At 33.6% G+C, this 15,598-nt stretch overlaps 1 protein-coding gene across 2 annotated transcripts in view; it reads left to right on the top strand.

The window, feature by feature from the left end:
- TAF2 (TATA-box binding protein associated factor 2) overlaps positions 1 to 15,598 on the top strand; it is a 100,996-nt gene that overhangs the window by 7,273 nt on the left and 78,125 nt on the right. For both annotated transcript variants that reach the window (XM_079140496.1, XM_079140495.1), the window contains exons 4-10: positions 4,596 to 4,714; positions 6,070 to 6,211; positions 7,375 to 7,606; positions 9,180 to 9,364; positions 10,394 to 10,507; positions 12,006 to 12,105; positions 13,806 to 13,891. In XM_079140496.1, the coding sequence (XP_078996622.1) occupies positions 4,596 to 4,714; positions 6,070 to 6,211; positions 7,375 to 7,606; positions 9,180 to 9,364; positions 10,394 to 10,507; positions 12,006 to 12,105; positions 13,806 to 13,891 (978 nt within the window). The remainder of the gene's footprint in view (positions 1 to 4,595; positions 4,715 to 6,069; positions 6,212 to 7,374; positions 7,607 to 9,179; positions 9,365 to 10,393; positions 10,508 to 12,005; positions 12,106 to 13,805; positions 13,892 to 15,598) is intronic.

The following is a 15,598-nucleotide window of genomic DNA, read 5'->3' as shown; positions in this document are numbered from 1 at the left end:
CACAGAATTGACATAAAAAGGCTCATTACAATATCATCTGTCTCCTTTTCCTTAAGAGAAAAAAAAATCTGCCTTTAGTAAGTGTATACCACTAATGAATGGAATGGACATCTGTAAGATGAGTATATAGGGGACCAATTGTTTTGCCAGAAGGAAAACATAACTATCTTGTTCGGCCTAGAATTCTGCAATTCGATGATAGAGTAGGAAACCAGTCACAAAATACAGTATTTGCACATCTGCTTTACCATTAATTTGTTGCTGCTGCTCAGGACTCATAGCAATAATCTGTTACAGTGCAATGACAGGAATAGTAGATATCCCATTACATTAAGGAAGCAAACTTTACTTTGATGATATCTTCTGACATTTTTCTTCAGTGATATTGATGAAGGCTTATCACTTTGTTTTGTTTTGGTACGGTACAGGAAATTGAACCCAGGGCTGCTTAACCACTGAGCTACATGCCCTGCCCTTTTTATTTTTTATTTTGAAACAAAGTCTTGCTAAGTTGCTGAGGCTGGTTTGTAATTTTTGATCCTCCTGCTTCAGCCTCCAAGTTGCTAGGATTACTGCACCCAAATTCCTTATCACCTCTAATATTAGAAATAAAGGAAATGATAAAGGAGAAGCTTTTCACAGATTAGTTTAGGAAATTAGGAAAGATATATTTGAAATTTTCCTTCCAGCTAGAAGCACAGTTCTGTTGGCTTTGGTCATTAGCAAAGGCTTGACTATCAACACCTACTTTTCTGCCTAACTACAAAATCTTTACTACTCTGTAAGAGACATGAATTTATTATTATTATTATTATTATTTGTTTTGCAGGTATTTATTTTTTGTTTAAAAAAAGACTTTAGGATTGGTTTTAGAGTTTTATTAGACAAAAGTTTTAAAAGGTAGATAATGAAGTTAGCATAAAGGTAAACAAATGGATGTTGGTGGTTACACATTGTTAAGTTACTGCACAATTCTTAGAACTGCAGGTTTGTTTCTCATTTCTGGTTGCCGTAACAAAAGGGAAACATGTTGTTTTTGAGACTCAGAAGACACAAGACAAATACACCACTTATTCGGGAGAAATTTTACTTTTCTTGGCTGTTACATGTGAAAAATATCTCCCATGGATGACATTAGTATTTTTAAAGGAAACTTTGGGAAAGACAGCTAGTTAACATCTTTAGCATGTTACCAGACACTACTGTAATCTTTCTTATTTCTAAAATAACTTTTTTAAAAGTCATCTATAAAGCTTCCAATAAAACAAAAATGAAAATTAACTTGTAGTGGTTTTGAAATTAAAAATAAAACTTAAAATTCCATGGTAAAATTTGATCTTAATACATTTAAATATCTTAACACTGAAAAGAAATAACGCACTATTTTATCACATTTTTTTCTTATTTGTTTTTAAGTTGAGGCACCAGGTCCTCCTATTTTTTTTTTTTTTTTTCCTATTTTTGATAGCATGTTCTCTCAGCCTTGGTTGAGATTTAGCATCTTTGAACTGTAGGGGGATATATGGAAAGGAAACATTTTAGGTAAAAGATGAAAAGACATTTCTTTTTTTATCCAACTGTATATTAGTTGACTTGTTAAATTGTCTTTAAGAATTAAAAACCATATTGGTTATATAACATCTCTCTTTGCTTTTTGTTTGTTTGTTTGTTTGTTTTTGGTTAATTTTTCCCCAGTAAAATAATTTTAGCATTTGAAGTTTTGCCAAATACATTTTTTTTTTTTAATTTGAATCTTATGTGTTTGAATGTAGTTATAGATAATAGTTGCCTCCAGGAGGTGTTGCTCTTTGGGGGTGTGTGTGTGTGTGTGTGTGTGTGTGTGTGTGTGTGTCTGTTGCTTTGTTAGGCTTCCCTCTTCTTATTTGTAAAATAAATACACATTTTTCCAGGGAAACTTTTTGTGGATGGATAGCCAATATGGCTGACATCTATTAAAAAATCTGCACCTGTAGTTTTAAAAAGCAAGTGTTCTTTATTCAACAGAGTGTTATGGGGTGCAACTTAAGAACAGACTGATCACCACTGAGAAGTCCAAATGTGAGAATCTTTATTAAGCCGTCCGGCTGACTGTCTCACTGTCTCATACAATGCCCCAAAAAATGGCTATTGGGAGAACAGCCCCAACCACAGGGTTGTAGGGGTTCTTATACCAAAAATCACATTAATCATAAGTGTTTGTTGCTATGATTCGAAATTACACATTAACATCATGAGATCATCGACAGAGGGGGACGTGGGTCAAAATGACCCTTACCTAGGTACAAACTCAAGAATGGTCACTAACATCCATACAATCACTGTTCACATGGTACATCGTTTAGGAGCAATAGGAATCAAAGAGCAATTTTTCTTTACATAGGAATTATTGTTCTATATTGTTAAACTGATGATGGGTACAGAGGCGCGGTGTTCCCATGGGAGAAGCTTATTTCCTATATAACATGGAATCTCAGAGCAAAATGGAGTCTGTTTAGTCATTTCCCTTATAGTCTGGCCTATAACATTCTCATGGAGCCAGTTCTGTCAGCCCATCACACAGAGTATTATCAGGATATTTTAATTTAATATGTTCTATTAAACAGGGGTTGATTATCCCTTATTTGAAATACCTGGGATCAGAAATAGTTCCGATTTTGGAGTTTTTCAAATTTGGGGTATTTGCATCGACTTTACTAGTTGAACATCCTTGATGGATTTCAGAGTGCTCAAAAAGTTTCAGATTTTGGATCTCAGACTTTTGAATTAGGAATCCTATAATACGTTCTTAGAGAGTGCTTTAGATTTCCTTTAATTTGCTAGTTTTTCAGTGTTCCTCTATAGCATTGCTCCTTTTTAAGCTGTGTTTATACGAGGAGGGCTGGAGTTGGCAATGGTGGTGGTCATAGGGCAATGTCACATAACTTTTTGAAAATTGAAAAGACCATAATCTTGCCCTAGTAATCTCTGACTTCATGAGGTTATTATGGAAGGAGACATAGTTGATTTCTACACTGAAACCAAACCATAAGATTATTCCTCACTATTGACTTTCCAGTAGATTGCATTTGTGATAACTCATTTTATTTGGACCACTTTCCATTTTCTCAGGAAATGAGATTCAGTAAAAATAATTAGCTATTAATAAAGGAAAACTAAGACTCCAGTGTATAATGTTTAAATCTGGATTATTTTTTGTCTAAAATTATTTTATTTTTTTGAACCAAGGGTCTAATGCATGCTAAGCTCACTCTATGATTGAGCTACACCCCTGGCCCTTCATATTTTTATTTTTGAATCTCACAGATAACTAGGGAGAATGGGATAAAAGTTCTGTAACTATCTCTCAAATTTCATGTTTTTGAAATTTTATTGAAAAGACGTAATATGTAGATAAAATAGTTTTAAAATTAGATGATATGCTAAATGTTGGTGAGGATTTGGACTAGTACTTTCATATATTGCTTATGTGAAAGGATAATACTACAGCTGTTCTGGAACACAGTTGGGCAGGTTCTTAGAAAGTTAAATATGTTTACCATATGACTCAGCAATCCCACTCTTGAGTATTTATCCTGTAGAAATGAAACTTATATTGATACAAAAACCCATACACAAATGTTCATTGCTGCTTTATTTGTGACAGCTAAAACCTGGAAATTGCCTAATAATACTTGACTGGTGAAAGTGTTAATCAACTGTGGTACAATCAGGCAATGTGATGCTATTTATTGGTAAAAGGAACACAAAATTGACATAATCTAACAATTTGGCTCAATTTTGAAGACATTCTGAGTAACACAGCCTGTTTCCAAAGGTCTCATTCTGAGTGATTCCATTTATTTGAAACAAGGGGTAGCACTCTTTTTAGGGTGATAGCAGTGTTTTTTAATATGATTACAGTGGTGGTTACTTGAATCTACATGTTTTAAAATTTATAGAACTGTATACCAAAAGGAAAGAAAAAGGTTGCTTATACTGTATGATAATAATAAAAAATAGATGATATATTAAAACACAGTTATGGTCAGGGAATGTAGCTCAGTGGTAGAACACGTGTTTAGCATGTGCAAGGCCCTGGGTTCAATCCTCCAGCACCAGAAAAAAAACAAACAAAAAACACAGTTCCTGTTATGTTGGCTCTAAAGTTTTATACCTTTTATTTTTCATACTTATCTAATAGAAAAAAATTCTTTTTAATAAATTGAGTAGTCTGCTTACTTTCAGAATGCAGAAAAGTATAGTGACTCTGACATTCCAAAATTAATGAAGAATGTGATGATCATAATAGTCATGCAACAGTCTTCTTGGCACAGCAGTCAGCATGTCAGTTTCATTATAATAGTCATGTGACAGTGAGTGAAATATATATATGCCTATTATATTTGTAGTTTAGTAGTTTCTAACATGATGAGTAGAGCAATAGTTACTTGGATAAAAAGTATTCTTATGAATTATGTAAGAATTAAAATTCACAATTCTTATGAATTATATTATGCTTACAAACAGTTGGTATCAAATGATATTTAAGAAAAATCTTGGTGAAATATGTGACTTAATGTTATTAAAAATCAGCTTTTTCACTCCCCTTCCTCCAGGAGGAATCTCAATTATTTTTCCAATGCATATGCAGCTGCAGTTAGCGCCGTGGATCCTGATGCAGGAAATGGAGAACTTTGCATTAAAGTTCCATCAGAGTTATGGAAGCATGTTGATGGTAAAGCACCAAGAATATATTGACTACATTAAAAATCATGTTAAATTCACAGATCAGAAAGTTTTTGAAATTAATGATGTCTGAGTTATAAATTATACAGTTTATATAGAAGGAGGAGGAGGTGGAAACTTTTTTTTTAATCGATGGTACTGGTGGTTGAATGCAGGAACAATCTACTACTAAACTCCATCTGCAGCCCTTTTATAAAATTTTTTATTATGAGACAGGGTCTTGCTGAATTGTCCAGGTTAGCCTTGAACTTTGTGATCTTCTTGCCACCTCAGTATCAGGGATTATAGGCATACCACCATCACCGTTGGTTTTAAATTGTTTTTAAATTTAAAATTTTACTTTAAAAAATGCTAGATAGGACAGTTTGTCAAGATTTGAGAGCCTATGCCATATCATATCAGCTCAGAATTATAGCATTTTATAGCAGGATAGATCCTGAAAATAATCTGGTTCAGTTTCTTCATTTTACAGAATGAAGAATATAGAACCTGAAGTCCAGTGAGAGTAAGTGTCCTACTGAAGTTCATTTAGCTAATTATTGGTAAAATTAAAGTCTGGAACATAGGGTTCCTCTTTATACTTTTGAGCATATCCTTTCTAAATCTTACATGAAGTTTCAGCCATTATAATTATTGCATCAAAGCCTGCCTTCATTTAGCTTTAAAAAAATTTACAAAGACAAGAAAGTAAAAGACTTTTTCTTTTGTTTTGGCTCTCTGTATGACTGGGGATAGGGAGAATTTAGGGAGGTTATCCAAAGTAGGGACGAACCATTAAAGTTTATCATTATCTATTCAGATGGTTTTAATATTTGGAAATAAATGGAAATAAATGTTTTTAAAAATCTTAATGAAAGCAATACATACAGAAATCAAAGATAATGAAAAGCCTAAAAGAAAATGAAATTCTTGAGTAGTCCTCTTCCTATTTCCTCTTTCTTCTATACTTTCCAAAGTCAACTACAGTGAACAAGTTTTAGGGAAATGCGAAAGGAGAAGAAACTTGAAAGTTTGGGATTGGGCTGGAAAGGCCTAAGTGTCCATTATGGGAGTTCTGAACTTTTTTCTTTGGGCACTAAAAATTGTTGGAAATGTTGGGAGGAGGATGCGATATAAACAGAGCTGTATTTTGAGAAAAACAGTAAGCATCAGTTAGACTGATTGGAGTAGCAACACCAGTGGGGGTAGGCTCTTGGGTTAATATAATTGGAGAGAGAATAATAAGCCTAAGCTAAGGTATGGTTTTTAATATAAATTTCAGGTTTCCCATTTTATATTTAATGTAACTTTATATAGATCATTGTTATTTATGTATTAATGGATGTGTGTATTTACTTGTGGCAGAGTTAAAGGTTCTGAAGATACACATTAATTTTTCTTTGGATCAGCCAAAAGGAGGTCTTCATTTTGTGGTGCCCAGTGTAGAGGGGAGTATGGCAGAGAGAGGTGCTCATGTCTTCTCTTGTGGGTATCAGAATTCCACAAGGTATGTTATAAATTCTTACGTATTTCAGTTAATTTCATTTTTCAACTTTTTCATGTATGTATCTGTAATATATTCATTTAGTGTAAAATGAGAAGTATGAGTTTGATTTCCTCAAACTTATACCTCTTCCTAATAATGATACACTAGTTATTCCTTCTCAGTCTTGTGTTTTTTTCCTCCTCCTCTTAGCTTTGCAACTCTGGCTGTTCTAAAATAATCATCTTACTTGATTTTTTCTTTATATGGAAGTAAACAAATGCAGAAAGTTGCAGAAATTTTAAGTGTAAAGCTCAATAAGTTTTCACAAGTGAATGAACCCATTTAATCCACACCTCAGATTATGACAATTACCAGCTCTTACCTCCATTCATTGTTTCAGAACATTCTCTTTTCCAACTATCCTGTTTTCTAAAATACCAGTTTTATTGTTGTTTTTGAATTTTATATGAATGGAATCAAATGTATTATGCTCTTTAAATGTGGCCATTTTTGTTCAAAATTGATAGTGAGATTTACCTACATCTTTGTGTATAATTGTAGTTCATTCATTCATTTAGCTCTGCAGTTTATGATATGTTACTAAAATGTTTTATAGTATGTGTACTTTCCCTATATTATTAACTTCTCTAAGTCCTTTTACGTTTTAGTACCAAGTACCAATGCTGACACCACAATAAGACCTGACCTAAATTGACAATAAAATTTATGTCTGGTTTTATTAGTACTCAGTTAGAAATTATGCAGTATATCACATAACTCCAAAAAGCAGCTTTTAAACTTATGTACTAGATTCTGAATATTTATGTTTTATAAAATTTAATTTAAACATTTTGATGTCTGGAAATGAATGCTACATAAAAAATGACTAATGTGATTATACAAGTTAAAATTATTTTAAACTTAAAAATGGGAAAGTAGGAGTTGCTTAACTTTTTATCAGTTGAACTGGAGTTACCACACAATATATTTTTTAAATATTGCCAAGAAATGTATGGAAACTTTTTAAAAAAATCAGATTCTTTAAAAACACAGAGTAAAAACTTCTTTAGTTAATTAAAGTTTCTTTTTATGCATTTTTAAGAATGGTAAAATACTTAGATGTGGGGAAAACAATGTAGGATACACTTTCAGCATATTTTCTATAATGTCAATCTTTGTTCTAGATTTTGGTTCCCATGTGTTGATTCATACTCTGAATTATGTACATGGAAATTAGAATTTACAGTAGATGCTGCTATGGTGGCTGTTTCCAATGGAGATTTGGTAGAGACAGTATATACCCATGATATGAGGAAGAAGACCTTCCATTACATGCTTACCATTCCTACAGCAGCATCAAACATCTCCTTGGCCATTGGACCTTTTGAAATACTCGTAGATCCATACATGCACGAGGTGAGTCATAACTTCCCTCTTGATCTTTTTCTGCCCTTTCACTTCTCATAAAATAAAGGATATTAATGAAATAATGTCTTAACTCATCTTCCAACTATCAAGAATATCACTAGAGAGAAAATATATATATATATATATATTTTTTTTTTTTTTTAGAAAATATATTTTAGTCACATTTTAGTGATGTGAATTCTTAAATGAATTCCTCTCAAAAGGAAAGAAGTGTTCATGCATTTACTGACTGGAATTTGAGCACTGCCTCAGTCTTTTTTTTTTTTTTTTTCTCTTTTTCCTTTGAATATGATGAAGTGAGACTAAGTCTTGCTCTTATATTTTATTTCTTTATTTTTTGGTACCAGGGAGCCAACCCAGGGGCTCTTTACCATGGAGGTACATACCCAGCCATTTTTTATTTTTTATTTTGAGATAGGGTCTCACTAAGTTGCTGAGGCTGTTTTTGAATTTTCAATTCTCCTGACTCAGCCTCCTGAGTTGCTGGGATTGCAGGTCTGTGCCACCATACCTGGCTTGCTCTTTAATTTTGAATATGTGGTTTTTAAGATTCCGGAGATGGGACAAGATGACATTAATAATGAATAGAATTAATGGACATCAGCCTATACTCTAATCAGGTTATACTTGAATCTTTTAGAATACCAAGCACCATGTTGGAAAAAAGTTGAAATTTTAATATATTTGAAATGGTCTGCTTATAACAGTTCTTTCTCCATCTGGAATGTTCACTTATGTCGTGATGTGCCAAACTTTTATCCAACTTAAAATAATTACCTCAGATTCTTTCTCTTACATGAAACCTCACTGGGTATTCTCTTCTATGTCATTGTTGAAGGCACTCATTTAGCATAGAATTATCATACGAGACAGTGATACTTATATGACCAGTGATCTGTAGTCTTATAAGAAAACCAAAATTGCTACTTGTATTGTGAGCATTTCTTATCTCCTAACTACCAGTAAGTTTCCTGCAGCTTTTAGTATGTAGTTGAGATTTTAGAGACCAACTATAATCATTGTTCTTTGTATGCTGGTCGTATAATCAGCATTAACTGAAGTACTAAGATGGACGGCTGGGGATGTAGCATAGTGATCAAGCACTTGACTAACATGTGCACGGCCCTAGGTTCAATCCCTAGCACCTGCAAAAGAAAATAAAAATTACTAAGATAGTTCTATAAACTGTAATATTCACTAGGTTAGGTATTTATAAATAATATTAGGTTTCAAAAATGAGTTCTTAGGGCTGGGGAGATAGCTCAGTCAGTAAAGGCCCTGGGTTTGATCCCCAGCACCGCAAAAAAACAAAACAAAACAAATTAGTTCTTTCTATGTATTCACAGACTTATAATCCATCATGAATTTTGTTCTTCAGTACAATGTATATTTGATAAAAATGATTTAAAAAGTATTAATTTTACAGTAGCATTTTCTTTCAGGATTATGAAATTTGTAAAAAAAAATAGATCTATATACATATGTAGAATTGTGAAATTTAGGAAATTTAAAATATAAAAATTAACGCTTTTAGATGATCTTCCCGACTTTTTATTTTCAGGTTACTCATTTTTGTTTACCCCAACTTCTTCCATTACTTAAACATACCACATCATATCTTCATGAAGTCTTTGAATTTTATGAAGAAATTCTTACATGTCGATATCCATACTCCTGTTTTAAGACTGTATTCATTGACGAGGCTTATGTTGAAGTGGCTGCTTATGCTTCCATGAGCATTTTTAGGTTGGTATCTCTTCATATTTGAAATGCTTAAATTAGGATAATGATATGAGGAAAACTTACTGATTTTATTGACAGTGTTAAGATGAGGTTTGAACTTTCTCCCCTTAATTTAGATGTAATTGACTTTGTAGAAAAAAGAAACTTGTTTTTAAAATTTAAAATTTTAGAAAATATGAAGAAAATTTTAAAGTAACTTAAAAGACTCATTATCTTCATCCAGAATTAAATAATTTGCATGTTTTAGTCTTTTTTTTCTGTTTATAAATTTTAAAAAATCATACCCATTAATATGTGGATAACTAGTATAGTATTTTCCTAGTAATATTTAAAAAATATACTGATATTAGAAACTTATTCATGGAAAAAAAGGAGAGAACTTATTTCTCTCTTCTTCCCTCCCTCCCTCCCTTCCTCCCTATCTTCTTTCCTTCCTTCCTTTCCTTCCATCCTTCTTTTCTTTCTTTCTGTCCCTTCCTTACCTGTCTTCTTTTATTCCTTCTTTGGAAAGTTCCAAATTTATGTTTTTATGTTTCTAAATTTCTCATTTAAAATGGGGATTCCTCAGAGTGTTAGGAAAATCCATTGAGATAATACATTTAAAAGTAAATAATAAAACAAAGTTAGTAATTATCAGGAAAGGTTTTGGTTTTTTGTTCTATTGCTTTTTGGTACTGGGGATTGAAGTCAGGGAGCTTTACCACTGAGCTACATCCCTAGTTCTTTTTATTATTTTGAGAAAGGGTCTTGCTAAGTTGCACAGGGTGACCCTTGAGATTCTTCTGCCTCAGCCTTCTGAGTCACTGGAATTTCAGGCATGTGTCACTGTGCCCAGCATTGTTCCTTATGTTACGCAAAAGTTACTAAGACTGTAAATTTCAACTAAGTTCTGAAATGATTAGAAACTATTTTGGGAAACTATTCTGGTTTTTATCTTTTGTATTTAACTTAATTCCATTATTTAAAAAGTGTGATTATTTTATTATTTTGACTGAGTAATTATTACTAACTTCCTCTTCTTTCAAATTTCAGCACAAATCTTCTACACAGTGCCATGATTATAGATGAGACACCTTTGACTAGAAGGTGTTTAGCCCAGTCCTTGGCCCAGCAGTTTTTTGGATGTTTTATATCCAGAATGTCCTGGTGAGTCATTTTAATGTTTACAGTTACTAAGAAAGTGAATGCGAAGGGTTTATTTTTCTTACCTCTGCTCTAATCTTAGATAGCTAACTTAAAAAGTACTATTCTTTATGTGAATTTAAATTTTGTCGTAACTTTTTGAGCATAAAAATCAGTATATTGCTTCTGTAATTTATGATAAAAATATTTTTAAAAAAACAATGTCTTAAAGAATTGAATGTATATTAGATGTACAAACTTGAATGTGCAGAATACTACAGTGAGAATTCTTGATGTTAGTGTTCAAAGCAGTTGGAAATGTTCAAGGTAACATTTGAAGCAAAATAATTCTCTACAATAGTGTTAATGATGTAGGGATTCCCTTGCTAGTTCTCAACTGTGTACCATTTTCCTTGAAAGAAAGGAGAGATAGGAATATTTTTTTGGACTGGAGGTATAGCTCAGTGGTGGAGTTCTTGCCTAGCATGCACCAGACCCTGGGTCTAATCCTCGACACTGCAAAAAGAAAAAGAAAAAAAATTTTTCTATTTTCTTTTTGTTTAACTTAATATGAGTTTGAAAAAATACATAAAATTTCTTGAAGATTACAGTTTCTAATTGGGAACATTTTACACTCTACATAGTGTATAAATCTTGTTTATTTATTTATTTTTTTTCTTTCTGTAGGGGATAGGGGAACATCTCTGGTTTGCAATTTTTCTAAAATTTTACATAGATTTATTAAAGAATGGTGCCTGAAACATGGTAGGCAAAATGCCTGGATGAATGGATTGATTTATGAATGAATAAATGAGTGAATGGTGTCAGTTATCTTTTCTCTGGAGAAACCAAACAATAATTAAGAGTTCAACATCATGTTTTGGAATACCATTGAAAATTATGCATAGAGCTGGGCGCAGTGGCACATGCCTGTAATTCAGGAGTCTGAGGGTGGAGGATTGCAAGTATGAGGCTAGCCTAAGCAGTTTAGCAAGCCCCTTGGCAACTTAGTGAGGTCCTGTCTCAAAATGAAAAAAATAAAAAGAGGTGGGAATGTGGCTCAGTATTAAAGCACCTCTGGGTTTAATTTCCCATATCACCCCCCCCCACACTCACAAAAAAAAAAAAAGAAAGAAAATTATGCATTGGATGGCAATAATAGAATGTGGAATATTGAACTGAGTTATGCAGTCCTTGTTATAAGCAGGTATTTCTGAAGATGCAGACAGTCTAAACAGAGTTGATAAGGAGAGAAGCAACACTGTGGAAAGAACATATGTAGGTAAATATACTTGAAATAAGAATGTAGTCTTACAATTAAAGGTTAAGCCAGATGTGAAGAAGGCATAATGAATGGGCAGATCAGACAGAGGAAGTTAGGAACCTAATAATTTGTTAATAACTTTCATTTTCTTTAAAAAGACTGGGAGGTAGGTACATACTTCACTTGTTCCGTTATCCTTTTTGACCTCATCTGAAGAGTTTTATGATTAAAAAGTTTATATTTTGACTTTTTGCTTAGGTCTGATGAATGGGTGCTGAAGGGAATTTCAGGATATATTTATGGACTTTGGATGAAGAAGACTTTTGGTGTTAATGAGTACCACCATTGGATTAAAGAGGTAATAACAGCTAGATCCCTTCTAAACTCATGAGTCAGTAAGATATGTTAGTATTTTCCTGGTTTCCACGTTTTATGTGCTTGTTTTGTTTTGCTTTCTTTTTGGTATGGGGATTAAACCCAGGACTTACCTCAAGCTAGCCAAACACTCTGACAGCCCCAGCCCCTGATGTGCTTTGTTTTTAATGATTATGAAATGCTTTTAAAGTGTCATTTGAAAAATCTCTAATTTTTCCTTGTAAAATGAGAATCGGTTCACTAAGATAAGACTAATCATCTATTTTATCTAGTTTCTGTTGTCAGTGTTGGCCCCTAACAACTTTTCCCTAAGGAAGAGAATGTTTAAACTCTAATCCTCAAGTTGGTCATTAGATATATCCCAATTCTTCATAATGGTCTTTTGTACCTGTGCTTCCCAAATTGGTTTAGGTTTGTGACTGGTTAATCTTCCTTTTTATTTTATTTTGTATTTTTTTTTGTGTGTGGTGCTGGGATTGAAATCAGGGTCTTGTGCATGTGAGGCAAGCACTCTGCCAACTGAGCTATACCCCCAGCCCCCTAGTTAATCTTTCTAAGCTTCATCTGTGTAAGGAGTGAAGTAATGTTTACTCCATTGGCAAGGATTGTGACACAATTTATTGTGTATGGTGTTTTGCACATGATAAATGCTTATTATATGCTAGTTATCCTTTTTATGCTTATATGTTCTCTACTGTCATCTTTTTCTTGTTATTTAAAGATTTAGCCAAAAATTAAAATCAACTATTTTGCATATTCCTTTCTGGTCATATATACTTTAATCATGTCATGCTTAGATTCTTCCTTCTCAGGTTAAAAAAAAAAAAATCAAAGTTGGTAATATTCTCATTAAACAGGCTCCTTCATCATCCCCATTTTCTTATTTTATATATTTTTATCATTCAGGCATAAACCCAAGCCCAAAAGTTAATTGTTAAAGACTTTAGGCATCTAGAACTGTTAAAAGAATTTATACATCTAGAATTGTTAAGAGCCTATTCACGAATTTATACATTTAGAACTGTTAGAGTCCAGTCTTCATTTTAAAAGGAGAAAAAAATTACATACTACTTGTGTCAGGCATTATTGTAAACATTTCATATTAACTATCTTAATTCTCTTAACCTGATATCCTTATTTTGCAGGTGAGGAGACTGAGGCACCTAGAGGTTAAATTATTTGATGAGAGTATTCAACCAAGAAGCAGTGGAGCCAGGATTCAGACTTGGCCATTTACCACTTTTCTATACTGTTTCTGTATTATTTAAGTTAGTGATGAGTTTGATTTATGTTATATTAGGGAAGACTAGAAGAGTTTTAAAATGATAAATTCCTTACATAATTTAACCCCCTTTTTTGTACTTGTGTTAAGTCTTCAGAAGCAAAATACTGAGAAGGGAAAAATAAAGTTGGAAGACAAGTCAGAGAGATTGAGAAAAGCCATAAGGAAAAGTTGCCAGGCTGCTGGCCAACCCTGAAGTCACAGAGTGAAGAATGCTGTTTGGCTCTTAGTGTTCACTCAGCTGTATAGTTTACTTTATTTATAAGATCATAAACTATTCTGCAGGGCATTTCATTTATATTAGGAAATGTACATTCTGGTGCCAGGAAAGAGAACTTATGGTTTATTTCTAAAATTTGGTGTGTGAAAATTTTTAACTCCTATTTTTGTATTTTTTTTAGGAGCTAGATAAAATAGTGGCATATGAACTGAAAACTGGGGGAGTTTTACTACATCCCATATTTGGTGGAGGAAAAGAGAAGGATAAGTAAGTTTACTATTCAGAGAGTTGAGCCTTGTTTCATGGAATCACTCTTAGATCACTTGTGTTTTTATTGAGGCTCACCCAAGGCCTAAGAAGTACCAGTAGTATGCAAAACTATTGATACTGTGAATACTCCTTTTGTTTGTTTTCTGTTTTTATTTCATGATATGGATATAAATGGATTTAAACAGAAGACTTGAAAAAGAAATTAGGCTTTCTGTTTTCTGTGATTATTTCCTAATGCTATTATATTGTACTGTTCTCATTAAGGTTTAAACATAATGGAAACAAGTTATGTTGCTTTTATAACACTATTTTTTAAGTCTGAGTAGATCATTTCAGCATGAAGACATCCTACCCATACCTATTTACCTGCATAGCCACCTAAGTAGACATTCATTTACTCCTTTTTCTTCTTACTTTCCCTCACCTTTCTCCCTATCTTCTCTGTTTTAGTAAGTCACTATAAAAGAGACAGCCACTTTTTTTTTTTAAAAAGGAAAAAGAAGTTTTATTGCTTTGCTAACAAAGGAGAAACACAGGGACTCCTTTCCCAGAGGATTCTGTCCATCACAGGGAAGGAGGTTTTTAAAGAGGTGATTCAAAGGCTATCTTCTAGGTATACCCCAGATGGGAGGCGGGGGTGGGAGGTCCTAATTTACTTGTTTATTTATGAGATTCTTAGATCTTTTGGCACCATCTTGATTACCTCATTATTGTGGTGTGTACTTAAGGACGGAAATGCCTAAGAAGAAGGGTAATCCTGTCCATCTCTCTTCCCTGATTAGGGAAGGGAGGATTAGGGAGAGAGAAGGGGAGAGGAAGAGAAAGAAACATGTCTGTTTTAAAAATAAGTCACAGCAGCAGAGCAGCAAAGGTTTATATTCAAAGAATGAAGTACAGCACTATTACATTTTCCCACTGTCAATTTCTATATTCCATTTCTGTGGAAAATGGATGACTACATTTGCAAGTTGCTTCCTGCTGAGAAAGGACAAAGTTGGGGGGAAGCGACACAGAGTCCTTGTTCTCTTATCAGGTGGGACAATAACAGTTAAGGGTATTTAGAATCAGGGCAATCCAGATATCCATGGTGACAGTTGGTGGGTGACTTGTCAAGGCGTACATAAGGCAGGGATCATGCAGATGACCAAGGGTGTCCGAACATCAATGTGTTCAGTTTCTTTTTTCTCACAAACAATTGATGGAGCAGCCTCTCCAGTTCAGGGAGAGAAGGCAAGAGTTTTCTGAAGCAGAAGGAGCTTTGTAGCTGCTTAGATTATCCCTCAGTTCCTCCCTTTACTCATAGGAATAGCTCCTCTGGTTCAGCCGGAGGCATACTCACCTGTCTCCTAATTTTCCAGTAGTTGGCTCTCAACTGGCTCACCAGCCACCTTGAATCCTCAGCATGGAAGGGTGTTTGCCTGGAGTACCAGACCTGCCCAAGAAAACTGGAGTTGGGGCTGCTGTCAGGTCCCATCTAGGTTGCCAGTTTATTATTGAAAACTTGGTCCTTATACCTGAAGCCAGTCTAATAATGAGAACATAGTTTTGAGAAAAAGGAAAGAAGTTTATTGCTTTGGTAGCAAAGGAAAAACACAGGAGACTCCTGTCTCTGAGACTGTGATTCTCAAGACAGGCACTTATAACCACACAATGGTGCTGGCAAGGATTGTCATCTTATTTTACAAGTTCATCAATTCTGTAAAG

The sequence above is a fragment of the Sciurus vulgaris genome (genome assembly GCF_902686455.1).
Source record: "Sciurus vulgaris genome assembly, chromosome: 1".
Lineage (NCBI taxonomy): Eukaryota > Metazoa > Chordata > Mammalia > Rodentia > Sciuridae > Sciurus > Sciurus vulgaris.
Note: the sequence above shows the minus strand (reverse complement) of the source record. Positions and strands in the feature narration are given on the sequence as shown.